General features: G+C 42.6%; 2 protein-coding genes across 6 annotated transcripts in view; one reads left to right on the forward strand and one right to left on the reverse strand.

Annotated features, from left to right (window-relative positions):
- Egf (epidermal growth factor) overlaps window positions 1-2,903 on the reverse strand; it is an 81,462-nt gene extending 78,559 nt beyond the window's left edge. For 3 of the 4 annotated variants that reach the window (XM_034500958.2, XM_034500957.2, XM_076933251.1), the window contains exon 1: window positions 2,279-2,902. In XM_034500958.2, the coding sequence (XP_034356849.1) occupies window positions 2,279-2,402 (124 nt within the window). In that variant the 5' untranslated portion in view covers window positions 2,403-2,902. Of the gene's footprint in view, window positions 1-2,278 lie in introns of all 4 variants that reach the window. The other variant, XM_076933250.1, reaches the window with a different exon arrangement.
- The window catches only part of Casp6 (caspase 6), a 169,043-nt gene that overhangs the window by 9,426 nt on the left and 146,181 nt on the right, over window positions 1-13,436 (forward strand). The window lies entirely within an intron of this gene.

A 13,436-nucleotide genomic window follows, 5' to 3' on the forward strand; every position in this document is an offset into this window, starting at 1 on the left:
GGATTTTGTTAGGCCACAAAGCATTCTTCTTGCTAGGTCAGGTTGGCCACGTAGGTGAACAGTCTTGATGCCAAAGGCAAGAGGTACAAGCAGAATTTAAGTGAGGGACAAATAGATGATGTCACCATTATCTATTTACAGAGGAGAAAGAAATGCTATCTGCTGGAATGCAGGGGTGACAGGGTGTGACCTGGGCAGTTCTCTACTAACTCGAGACGCAGAGTGAAACAGAGGGTTTAAAACAGTGACCTTCAACAAAGGGGAGCAAAGAGGCCAAGGGCCACACTCTGAAGTCAGAACCACGCCGCCATGTGTTCAAAATAAGGCAATACAAGGAACAATCTGATCAAAGAACTTTAGTCAAGGCATAGAGTCAACCATTGGGTGAAGAATATTTCACATTGCCTCAAGTCATCCCAACCACGATCCTGAGAAACAAGCATCATTTCCCAGGGAGACTGTAAAATAACCCAACTATTAAGAAGGCAACACAAACTTGAAATCCAGCTTTTTTTTTTTTTTTTGCTTCTAAAATCTATTTCTTCCACACTGTGACACATTTTCCCCAAGTCATTATTTCTGTCTGAGCTTCCTGTGAATCTGATGCAAACTATCTCTGAAAAGCCACCAGCATGAGTGGGTAGAAACACAAGGCAGAGAAATCACACACTATCCCTGAGGACCAAGGGCTACACACACAAGATCATTGCTTCAGTTTCTTCCTCTTAAGTTCTGCTCCTGGGCCAGTCCCTTCTAGCTACCAGCTGTACGATAGGCTTCCACCATTACCCCCTCAGTAAGCTAACCGCACAGGTAGCAGGACCTGACTCTGGTCACTCTCTTACTATTTCAGGGGCTCTCCTCCACCCCAGTAACATGTGACACAACAAGCCCAAGAGTTTTCTCTGTCTCCAGCAACTAATCGCTCACAGAGGGGCAGTTCTGTCTTTTGTCAACTCTTTTCTGATGTTATTATCTGAGTATACACAAAGCGGAAGTGCCCTGGGTCCTGGGGATATGTATGCAATTAGCAGTCACTCCCTCCTTCAGAACTGGAGCTCTACTCTGCTGTTGCAATGAAGGCTTCCTGGTAACACCTGGGCCTGTGGGCATGAATGCCTGATTTCCTTATGTGTAGTCCCTCTGAACGATTCAGGCTGGAGGTCCCCACAGGAGCAGCAGAACTCTGGGTCTCTCTGATTCCCATGATTCTCTTCTCTCTACCTTGCAGAGCTTTCTCTTCTGAAAACGTAGTGTGTTCTCTTCAATCTACCCTATTTATTTGTTGGCTTGCTTGTTTGTTTGTTTGTTTGTTTAGGAAGTCAGACCCTATCTTAAACAAGCAGGAGGATAAGAAATGAGTGGGCTCTGGTGGTATGCACCGGTAATCCCAGCCCTTGGGAAGCACAGTGAATCCCCAGACAGTCTGAGCTGTAGAGAGAGAGAGAGAGACTGTCTCAAAAACACGAGTGAAAAATGACAAGAAAGGATTTCCAGGACAGTGTGGACCCTTGCATGAATGGAAGTAGATTCCTCGACTATGCAGCAGGTTAGAGACTCCCCCTGCCCTCCTCCCACCCCACCCTCCCAGCATAAGAAATCAACAGCAAGAAAATGTTTCCAATCAGAGTGTTAGGTACCTCAATGTACCATCAGAACAATTCCCAATTCCTCTCAGAGAAAATGCCGTTTGTAGGAGAGGACCCAGGGCTGGTCTACTCCTCCATCATGTCTCAGTTTGCAGAGTCACAGTGCACCTGTTACTAAGAACCTGAGCTGGGTCAGAGCTTCCGAGTAGGGAGGATCAGAGGCTGAACTTGAGACTGGTTTTTGTTTGTTCTGTTTTTAAAAACATTCATTGACCTCCTTGCCATTTTCCGCCGTAAAGTTATCAGAAGGAAGGCTTTTTAACAATAAGATCGACGGCCACCATATGTTCTCCCAGTTTCTAATACAGAGCTGAGCAGCTAAGTGTTACTATTCCCCTCCCCCCCCCCAATAAGGACTGAGGTTCGAGCAAATATTCAACAGTCTTAAGTGAGGCTTATTCACTCATGCACAGAACACTGGAGAATGGTGACGTTTTATAATTGGCACCATCCACCAAGACACACACACACACACACACACTTCAGAATATACAATTTAAGCAAACATACACACCCAAAGACAAACGGGGGGGTGGGTGGGGGGGGAGGCGCAGGTGTACAAGGTAGAGTGGGCAGATGCCTGCAGGAGTTGTCCCGAACGGGTGGGCTCCTGTTCTTGGATTACTTACCAGCACAGATGGAAGTTCCGTTTCTCTCCAGCAGACCTGGCTGACAGTTCCCGGTCTGCTGTGCTGTGATACCAAGAACACTAATCTTTAAAAACACTGGCAGGAAGGTGAGCGAGAACAGCATGGTCTCTGTGGTTCTGAGGTAAAAAAACAAAACAAAACAAACAACAACAACAAAAAAAAAACCCGGTGACTTAAATTGCTAGAGCTTGAAGCAGGCAGAGTCCGGGCTTCTGACCCCCAGAACTTCCAGCCAGGTTGGCCTTCGGCCCCGGGGCATCTTTTATTTAGCTGTTTTAATGCTGCCTTCCAGGTCCTTCTCTTCCTCTCGGGAGCCTCTGAGTGAAGCCCAAAATGTTCTGGGAGAGTTCTTTATCTCACTTTTTTTTTTTTTGGACAGCAGTAAGAAATACCTGACACCCCTATGGCAAATTTCACAGAGCCCAAGTGCACTGGAAGGCCTGCGGGTGACTGATTTCTCCCTGTGACAGGCACGGCCAGGCAAAGGCTCAAAGAGAAATGAGACAGGAAAGAACCGATGGAAAGTTCCAAGCCCCACCGGGATGAGGGATGGGACTAACTAAGACGGGATTCCTTCCCGATCTGCTTCTCCTTTTGGAACCCAGAAAGACTCTCCTCTCCCTTTTAAAGCTCGTCTGGCCCCACCCCCTCTCCTTTAGTGACACTTGAGCAAGCAGACAAGCTTCTTTGCAAACACCCATGAGGGCAACTCCACGGAGCAAGCAGGAAGGCAGGGCAGGGTGCCAGAGAGGAGATAGCTACTACTCACTAAAAATATTCAGGGCACAGAAGGGGAAAGAGCAATTAGGGGGTGTGGCACAGCTAATGGTCCCAGGGGCCTGCTGAGTACCACTTATGTCTGAGTATCTTGAAGAACAGAGACAAAAATTAAACCACACATTTTAAATCAAAGGTGAGTAACACCGTCGACAGTTCAGACAATTTATCATAATCGATCTCAGACGTGAGTGATGTCAAGGAGAGCTCACCTTCAGCTCATTCTTTGCAGGAAGTGTCAAGAGCCGTCCACATTCCTGGAGCTTAATCTTAGTTCTCTCTCCTGTATATTTTATAGCGGAATTTGTAAGATTATTCTTTTCATACCAAAGGGAAATCCCTGTAGCCAAGCGAAAAGATACAATGTGGACAGACACTTTTTCTTTCAGCACTAGTGTAATGAAACATCACCATGGGTCAGGAGAACAGGGAAAGGGGCAGGATTGTTATGACTGAGCTGTATTAGAAAAAGAATACCAGGGAACTGGGCTAAAGCTGGGAGCCCGAGAAACATAGTGGAGTGGAAATCCGGCTACTCTGGCCATCTATCACATCTCAGTGATAGAAAACAATGCTTTGGCTCTCCACTGGCTGTCTCCTCAAGCATGTCTACATGAACCAAACCACTGCTCCTTCAGGAATATGCACAGAACCCCAAAATACCCAGCTCTGGCCAGCCATGCCATCAGAGTTGATAAACAATGGGAATTCTGGTAGTTTACTTCACCCTGGAGATGTGCTTTTCTTTAAGATGCCCTGAGGTAGGTTCCAAATTCAAGTCAAAATGTAGTTATAGCAACTATCTCAAAAGCAAGAGATGCAGTAGTGTATAAACCCTCATAGAGAACAGAATGGCTGCAAACTCTCTGCTCATGCTTAATTGGGTTCTGACTATGTTTTCAAAGATGGAAGGTTAAAATCATATTTCTCAAATTCCAGTTTCTTTATCCCCGGCAGCTCTGACCCTGTGTAAGGACAAACAGACCCCGAAGGAGCAACAGAAATCATGTGGATGAGTGCACAGAATATTATATTGCTTTCTAGACTCACAGAGACTCAAGACTAAGAATGAACGTCCTACAAATAACCTGCACTGAGTATTTGTCACTAACGTTATCCGTGAAGTTTTCCTTCGGCAAAACGTATTTGCTGGCATTGATGATGGGTGATCAAGAAGGACATTGGTTAGCAAGGGAAGTTAGAACACAGTACAGCAGGAAAGCGACCCATTGCATTAATAGAAAGGTACACAGGATATAACCCACAACCCCATTCTATTTGGATTTAGAAATAGTTGTTGGGAGCCGACTTTAGTAGAAAGCGGCTAGATCAACTTTGCAGCCATCTGGAACCATATACCCTGACGAAAGACTTGGTTGTCAAAAGCCTATAACAGCTGAAGCACACTCTGATAAATATATTGTTTATCCCACATAGTTTGTTTTGCTGTTTAGTGACCTCAGCTGTATGGTGCACGTGGTAAAGTGTTTTCACCTGTGTTCTCCTGCTTGTGTATATAAATACCTCAGAATTCCCTTCAATAGGAGAGACTCAATAGAGAGACTTGATTACACTCTGTCTTGTCTCCATTCTTTGAGTTTCTTGCCCCAAGAGCCCCACACTCTCTCTTGACCAGAGAACTTAGCCCCAAAAGCGTTGAGGCAGAGTAAAGGTCGCAACAAATAGTCATATCATTTTTGGTTAGAAAACATTTGTTTTCAGACTGGAGAGGTGGCTCAGGCAGGTCAAAGGAAGGGCTACTAAGGCCAATGACCTGAGTTTAGTTACTGGGACCTACATGGTGGAAGGAGAGGTTCAACTCTTGCAAGTTGTCCTCTGACTTTGATTCATGCACAGGGCACACACACTCACACGCATGTATACACACACACACAATAAATAATTGCAACAAATTTTTAAATGTTTGTTTCCCTCCATTACATGTCGCCTAGCTAATGCCATTGGTGTTGAACACAATAGAATTGCCTAAGAGATATGAAATCAACAAGAGATAGAGTCAATGTTTCAACTGACGTCTGATAGTAAAAATCAATCCAGCAAATTTCCAGACCACCCACAATCACCCAAATAGCAAAATCACTGAGCTGAGCCACCCAACAACAATGGGCTTCCAGAGGAATTCCTTATTCTTACTTCCATCTCTATTGATAAGGCATTGTGGTGAGGAGCAGGAGTCACGGTCCTTAACATCAAGGGCTTGCTCTACTTGATTTTCAACAACAATAAAGAAGAGCTTTGAGCTAGTGAATCCAAGTCACCAAGTATTCTGGGGAGCAGAAGACAGCAGAACAAACGAACTGGAAACAAACAGTGAGCTGGAACAGTGACCCATGATGTAATGGTTGGGAGCTTTGGCTAGGATATGGAAGAGAAGAAAGTCATGGTGACAAAAAGATGAGGGTCAAGAATGGACAAAGAAAATAGTTGCTGACTTATTAGATGCTTAGGTGCTGAGGGACACCAGAGGGTAGAGGGAACCTTCAGGCAGGTTTGTAAGGGAATGGCAAGGGTACTTCTCTAGGCGCTTTTCAGTGTGGGTGGGCAACAATGACTAAGAGAAAGGAGTTATGTCTATATGTGCCTATTACACACACACACACACAGACACAGTCACACACAGACACAGACACACACACACATACACACACACACACACACACACACGAGTCTTCTAAAGAGTCATCACCACTACCATGTCGCCAACAGATTGCTTCCTCTAGGCCATGCACTTTACACATGCCACCTCTAACCATCAACATCACCTTGCCAAGGGATTAATATCATTATCCTATGTCACCAACTGAGGCAAAGAAGATTATCCATATTTATGAAGGATGGGAACGCTGGAGTGTTATTCTCTCCTTCTTACACAGATGCCACTGACTTGAACTAACCAGCAGAGATCACCAAAAGGCAGGAGAGACTTAGATTATACTCAGGCTGTGACTGCAGAAACCAGAAGTGACCGATCATCTGTGTTAGTAAAATGACTATGAGCACTTAGCATGTACCTACAGAAATTATGCTTTGGTTATTTGAATGAGGACTGTCCCCCATGGACTTGGATATTCGAATGCTTGATTCTCAGTTGGTGGCACTGTTCAAGGAGGCTTAAGGCCTGTAGTCTTGCTGGAGGAAGTGCTTCACTAGAGGTAGCCCATGGAAGCTCATAACCTCTCTCTACTTGCAGTTTACATTTTTTTTCTTCACGGTTGTGGTTGAGATATCTTCTCGAAGCCTCCTGTTCCAAATAAGCCTGCTGCTTATTGCCATGCCTCTCTGTGATGAGCTAATAACCCTCTGGAAGTCCAAACCAACTTTCTTTTTATTAACTGACTTTATCATGATGTTTTATCATAGCAGCATACAAATTACTAATACAGAAGATGGTGCCAGAGATCGGGCTATTGCTGCAAAGAACCTGAGCATGTTGATTTTGAGAGGATTGTGGAAGACTTTAGAACATTAGATTAGATAAATGCCTGACTGCTATAAGTAGAGCTTAAAAGCCAATACTGTGTTGCTAAGAATAATGCAGACTGTGGAAGTGAGCCCCAGGGATCTCAGAAAAAAAAGCTAGAATTGTAACAGCAAGTGGGCTGGAGGCCAGATATGTATTTTGGCAGAGAAGCTGGTTGTTTTCTGTTTGTGTCCTGAGAACTTGCCCGAAGCTAAGTTAAAAAGTAACAAACTAATTTCTTTGATGGAAACAATGTCAAGACTGCATACCTTTGAGTCTGTAGTGTAGTTATTTTTGATCCTGCTTATGCAGATCTACAGAAAAAGAGCAGGTGGGGCAGAAAGAAATATCAAATGTGTCATTTGGAGAGAAAAGGAACATTAGGAAGCTTGATGCTGTGCTGGAAGGGAGGCTGTAACAGTTAAGGAGATTAGTGCCATTAAGGAAAATTCTGTTCTGCTATGGAACTGAAAGAGTAAGACCCTCAAGGTAAGACCCTACCACGTAATCTTCCAAGGAGTGAAAGAGCTTAAGGCATTTTCTGCCCCAGGAAAGAAACTCAGAATGTGTTTCAATGTTTAATGTGATTCAAGGGGACCAGGATCCATCCTAAACTAACAGCCAAACTTGGCAGTGTCATCAATATGGTGCTGGCTTTAGAAGCATGAAGGAGTCAAAAAAAAGAGTGAAGGGGTCATGAATTTTTCCTCTCCAGTTTCAGAGAGACACTGAGACTTAGTTGAATGTGGAAGGGGAGGGGTTCCTGTGTGAAGTCCCTGAGATAGCAAGAGGCTGGGAGAGGCCATTGCATGAAGTGTAAAAGTGAAACCTATGTTATCGTGGAGGCCCCAAGATGGTGGATGTCCTAGGGTCATGAAATATCTGCTAGGGAGAGCTGCAGGCAAGGAGTAGAAGGAGCCCAAAAGAGAGGTACATATTGTGGAAATAAAATCAGGAAGGACCGAGCCATATGTGCTGAATACTCTGTATCAATGTGATACAAGCTGGAGTCCTCTGAAAGGAGGGAACCTCACTTGAGAAAACGCCTCCATAAGACTGCACTGTCAGACAAGCCTGGAGACCATTTTCTTAACTAGTGATTGATGCAGGCGGACCAGCCCATGTGGATAGTGTGCGCGCTGACCCCGCCTCTGGTCCGGTGGTCCTGGATGCTATAGGAAGGCAAGCTGTGCGTGAATGTGAACAGCAGTCCTCTCCATCTCTATCTCCCAGTGGCCTCTACATCAGCTCCTAGGATTCCAGGTTCCCACTTGGTTTGAATTTCTGTCTTAGCTTCCCTCAATAGACTGTGGTTCAGGATACATAAGCCAAATAAACCCTTTCCTCTCCAACTTGCTTTTGGTTATAGTGTTTCATCCCAGCAATAGTAATCCTAACTAAGATGTTCTCTAAAGCTCTTTGAATTTAAAGTCCCAAATAATGAATGGTCGTGGAGCCAAAGGACTTGGGGTTTGTCCTGGTGGGTTTCAGTTATGTTTCGGTCCAGTATTTCCTCATTGTGCCCCACTCTTCATATCTGAAATGATAATTCTGTAGAATTTTATGCTGGAAGTATATATATTTTTCTTTTTTAATTTACAAAGGGTTACAGTGCTCAAAATGTTAAAGATGGGCTGGAGAAGAGTCTCAGCAGTTCAGAGCACTAGCTGATCTTCCAGAGGACCCAGGTTCAATTCCCAGCACCCACCGCACAGCTCACAACTGTCTTAACTCAAGTCCCAGGGGGATCTGACGTACTCTTCTGGTGCACAGACACACATGCAGACAGAACTCCTATACACAGGAAAATAAATAAATAAAAATTGAATGTGACAGACTACCAAGATTTTTGAAGTTGAACTAAATGCATTTTGCATAGTGAAGTAGCCGCAAACCTAAGGGGGCCAGGTAGTGGAATGTGGTGATTTGAAAGACAGTGACTCTCCTAGGCTCGGATATTTGAACACTTGGTTCCCTTTAGTGACTCTGGAGGGGGGCTGTGAGAGTTCATACCCTCTCCCTACTTGCAGGTCTCTCTGCTTTGTGCTTGTGGTTGGGATGTGATCTCTCAGCTGCCCGCTCCTCTTGCCATGGCTTCTGCCACGATGGACTCTTTTTCCCCTGAAACACTTCCTTCTATGAGGTGTTTTGGTCACAGCACATTTTAAACTGCATCCCACTGCTAACACAATTTCACTGACCTCTTTTATTCTCTTAGGAATTTTTAACTTCTGCAAATGTTAAAATTTAGGGAAAGAACTTCAGCTTTCTGTCATTCACAATGGAGTCTTTCCCAATGTTTAGTTCTGTTGACTCTGCAAAACATGTGGTTCCATAAACCGCCAAGTCCCGATGAGAGCATTCGGAGATGCTATCAAAAGCAGGTTCTGCTGGAAGGTAAGGAACCGTGAGCTAGTATCTGTTGCTCTCCCTTTGGTCTTACGTTTATAAAACTGTGATTTAGTGCCTCTGTTCCATCTTATACCTCCATGGACATAAATCATAGGTGAAAATAATTGTGACTTACCAAGAAAACCTAGAAAGATATAAAATAGAAGATGGGAAAATATCTGAGTAAGTATTAGAGTTTTCAAGTTCCAAAGACCAGAGAAACAAAGTTGCTCTTGTTTCAGCCAAACTTCCAGCTTGGATGTGATCTCTTAAGAATATTTATTATAGTAAAATTCTAGTGTGCAAAATACAGTCTAGTGAATTTTTAGAACTGTATGTATATACTTGACCAATGCATCTGTCAAAATACAAAATGCTTCCATTAGCCAGATTGCAGTAGATTCATTCCACGGTCAGCCATTTAGTTTGCTTCCCTGAATTAGATTCTTGTTGTTTTGTTCTTAAATGTCGGGTATGCAATTGTACAACATGCCAAACCTGTGTTGGGCTCTTCTGTTCAACAGGTTTTGAGATCTATCTGAATTGTGCATGCTAGCATTTCATTCTGTTCTGAGGTGGACTGTATCCTTCTCAGAATAAACACAATAACACAATGAACACAATAAAACTTGTTTACCCAAAATCTTATTTGTATGTATGTGTTCATGTGGGTCTTCATGTATGGGTATGTGCACATGTGTGGCTGCCAGAGGCTATCCTTCAGTGTCATTCTTTGGATGTCTTTGTGTTTTAAGACAGTCTTTCACTGGGACCATCAGCTCACCAATTAGGCCCCTAAGCTGGTTAGCCATTGCGCCCCAGGGGTCTCTTGCCTCTGGTTTGATGAAGCCCATCCAGCTCCTTCATTTCTTTCTGTTGTAATTAGCATTTTGGGCACGTACATTTTCATTCCATAAAAATTATTGACCATGCTAAAGTTTCAAAGGTTTCATTTTTCCTTAGGTACTTTTAGAGCATGTATGTTTGGGTTCATAATTCATCTTAATTAATATTTGAATACTAAACACAATTGGAGTTTAACTTTCCTCACATTCCATTGTTCCCGTGTCATTCATGAAGAGTTTTCTTTTTAATTGCGTGGACAATCTTACTGTAGAATTACAACAATGTTGTGTGAGTCTATTTCTAAGCTTGCTAGTTATTGTTAAGATTTCCATCTTGGATTATTTCTGTATTGGTCTGCAGGGCCTTATGGAAATACCATGCTGCTTTTATAGGGAGTCTTCAAATATGTTAGAGGAGTCTCTCTAATTTGGCTTCTTTTTCAATATTATTTTTAACTATTCTTGCTTCTCTGCATTCACATGAAAATTTGGGAATTTAACATGGCAGTTTCAATATAATTTGCTTTTGAAGATTTTTATCAGGGTGCCATTTAATCCTGTAGGCCAATTGGGAAGAACTAACAATACTGAGTCTCCTATGAATATAGTGTGTTTGTTTCTCTGCTTCTATGGATCTTAAGTTTTTCTCACCAATACTTTTGACTGAATGTAGAGTCTTTTTTTTTTTTTTTTTTTTTTTTTTGTCAAATCATGCTTCCGAATCTCGTATAAATGGGATGCTTCTATTAATTTTATTTTTCAATTTTCTTCTGGCCCTTTATAGAAATTTGCATACAATTAAATTTTATATAAAGAGCTTTTAGCTTTTCTCCTTGATATGTATTTTATTACATCTAGAGTTTGGTGAGGCCGAAGCCTAATATTTCTTCCACCATATCAGGGATAAAATATGATAAGGGATTCCACTACATTTTCCCAAACATAAGCTGCCTCTGTTTACAATCTTTCAGGACCCACCACCATGAAGACTAAGGAAGAAGAGTTTCTGTCTAGACTCTGTGGAAATAGACATTAACTCCGTTTGATAGAAGATAAAGTTGGAGTCAGAAAAGCCAAATATCTTGCCCCAAATATTCATCACTAATAAGCCATGGGATAATTTTATTTACAGCCCAAGTCTGTCATTAGAACATCTACTTTGTACTTAAACCACACTCTCCTGCCCTGTTAATTTGGGCAGGGAAGCATTAAGACAGAATCTTCAGACTGGGTCTTAATCATCAATCCTCCTGCCTCTGCTCTCTTAAGACCACAGGCATTTCTTTTCTTTTATTAATTAATACTGGAATGAGCATGTATCCTCTATCTCTGCTTGAGAAACCGAGACAACAGCAGGATAATATGTGTCCCTAACCCCAACATAGACTACCCTTCCTTCTAGTTTCTACCAACTTCTTTTATGTCTTTTCCACAATCAAAATCTCACCTTTAAGGTCTCCCTGGCTGCCCATCAATGCCATCGTTTGTACCATTGGCAAAAATGAAGCAGTTGTTTTCAGTGATCCATAAAGCTGTGTCTAGAGATAATAAGAACAAGCAGCAGCATTCAGTTTGATAGACAGCTGTGCTGGTCTTCAGGTTTGCTTGAATAGGTACTCAAGGTAGGGAAATGAAATATGAATACGTGAAAACAACTCCAAGAATGAATGCAGGTGAATGTCCTGTCTGGGACATAACCACCAGATGGTGGGACTCCAGGTTCTACACAAAGATTTTAAGTGTGCTGAGAAGGACGGGGAAGAAATGGAGCCATTTTAACTGAGACTAAAAGACTAACAGCCAATTTAAAAAACAAAAACAAAAAACAAACAAACAACAACAAAACCCACAGGAGCTAAGATCCTATGAGAGCTAACTTGATTCAAATCCACACCATTGAAAGAGATGATTCTCTCTCAGGGTTACTGGGGCTCTAATTTCCTTGAACGCATTTGCACATTCATCTCAGTCCCTTTATGACACATATCTTGGCTACACTGAACCAAGAATGCAAATCAAGGCAACTCAGAAACTGTACAAATAAATTGCTGTGTGCAGTAGCTGTCCAAACTGTAGATCAGATTCTGTTTACTCTATAAAAGAATTTCTTTTGTAGATTTTACAGAGTGGGCCAGTGTTAACCTTCATTCCGAGTCCCTCTGATGTGAGAGACATGAGATAAAATGAGACACTCTGTGACTCCACGGACACAGTTATAACCTCCATCCTACCTGTATGCTTCCAGAAGAGACAATTTACTCCACAGTTACATCTAAAATGAACAGGACAGAGGGTTGTGACTGCCTGGCCTGTTGACATGACAAATGTTGTCCTTACCCCAGAATATATTCTTATACTGTATGCTAGCAAGTGATATTTTGTGTCTCAGTTGATAAATGGTTACTTTGATACAAGTCCTCCGTTTTTCTGAAAATGACAGAATTTTACTCTTTGCAGTTGAATAATTTTCCGTTACCCATATGGGAGCAAATATATGTTGAATCCCCCATTTTTACATAGACGATTGTAAAAAGCATGAAATTAAATTGCAAATTAGAGTTTCCAATTTTATTACTGACAACTCATGTCTGATGTTTACATAGTATTCTTCACTGGGAAGACATGTAAAATAGCATTGGCACCTACGTGGAAGCTCTGGTGTAGTTTGTGCTGCTTTGGAAACTCCTTCATTTTGAGGCAAATAATAACTACATTCATTGACTTCTGGTCGAGAGATTATAAACTTCACTCTACTTCTTCCCTGAGGTCCCTAAAATACCTTACGCTTGGCAGATGGCTCCTTTCTATTTTAAGGTTAATTATCTCAGTGGAGGTTTCTCCAAAATGCTCCTGCCAGGTTCGTAAGTCACAGGACCAACCATGCCTCTTTCCCATGCCGTGTGCTTAGAGCAGAGGAAGCCCTCAGTAAATATATATATATATTTTAAGTAAATGAATCAATGACTATTAGATTAAAGTGAAAAAAGTCAGAGAAAAATATTTTTCAGTGCATGCACATATAGACCTAAATACAAAGATTCTCAAAAGACAGACCCATCAACCCTCCATGATGCCGACTACTATATAAATGCCATCCTCTTGTAGAGGGGAAACCCCATATACAGCATCTGTCCACAGGAAGACCCCATGACAATCTGGGAATGTCTGAAGAATCCCCAAGGAGAATGTAACATTTCTACCATAGAAGGAAATCAAACCACTTGGGAAGAGAAACGAGAAGCCCTGTAGACCTCACACAACCTCTCGGCCTCTCAGGGAGCAAAGCCAAGGCATGGTTCTCAAAATGCCACCATGAGAGAAAGATTCTGGAGTGTGGCATCTGTGTCCCTCGGCAGGTGACACACCCTGTTTTTGATCACAGCTGTCCATGCCGTTCTTGGATGGAAAAGACCAGGAAGAGGCCAACTGGGCACAGAGTTAGGGAGCTTTGGCTAAGGTCATGAGAGTGAAGTTGGCAGCTGGACTCACTTGCTGAACAAACTGACCTTCGCTGGAATGGACCCATTCTAACCTAGGGTGTTAGCCGGTGGCTCTGTGCTCCCACTTTCCCCAGCATACCAGAGCAGCATAGCTTGCAGCAGTTAACACTCAGTGACCTTGCATTAATGTTCACCTGGAAATA

The sequence above is a fragment of the Arvicanthis niloticus genome, chromosome 4, assembly GCF_011762505.2.
Source record: "Arvicanthis niloticus isolate mArvNil1 chromosome 4, mArvNil1.pat.X, whole genome shotgun sequence".
Taxonomy (NCBI): domain Eukaryota; kingdom Metazoa; phylum Chordata; class Mammalia; order Rodentia; family Muridae; genus Arvicanthis; species Arvicanthis niloticus.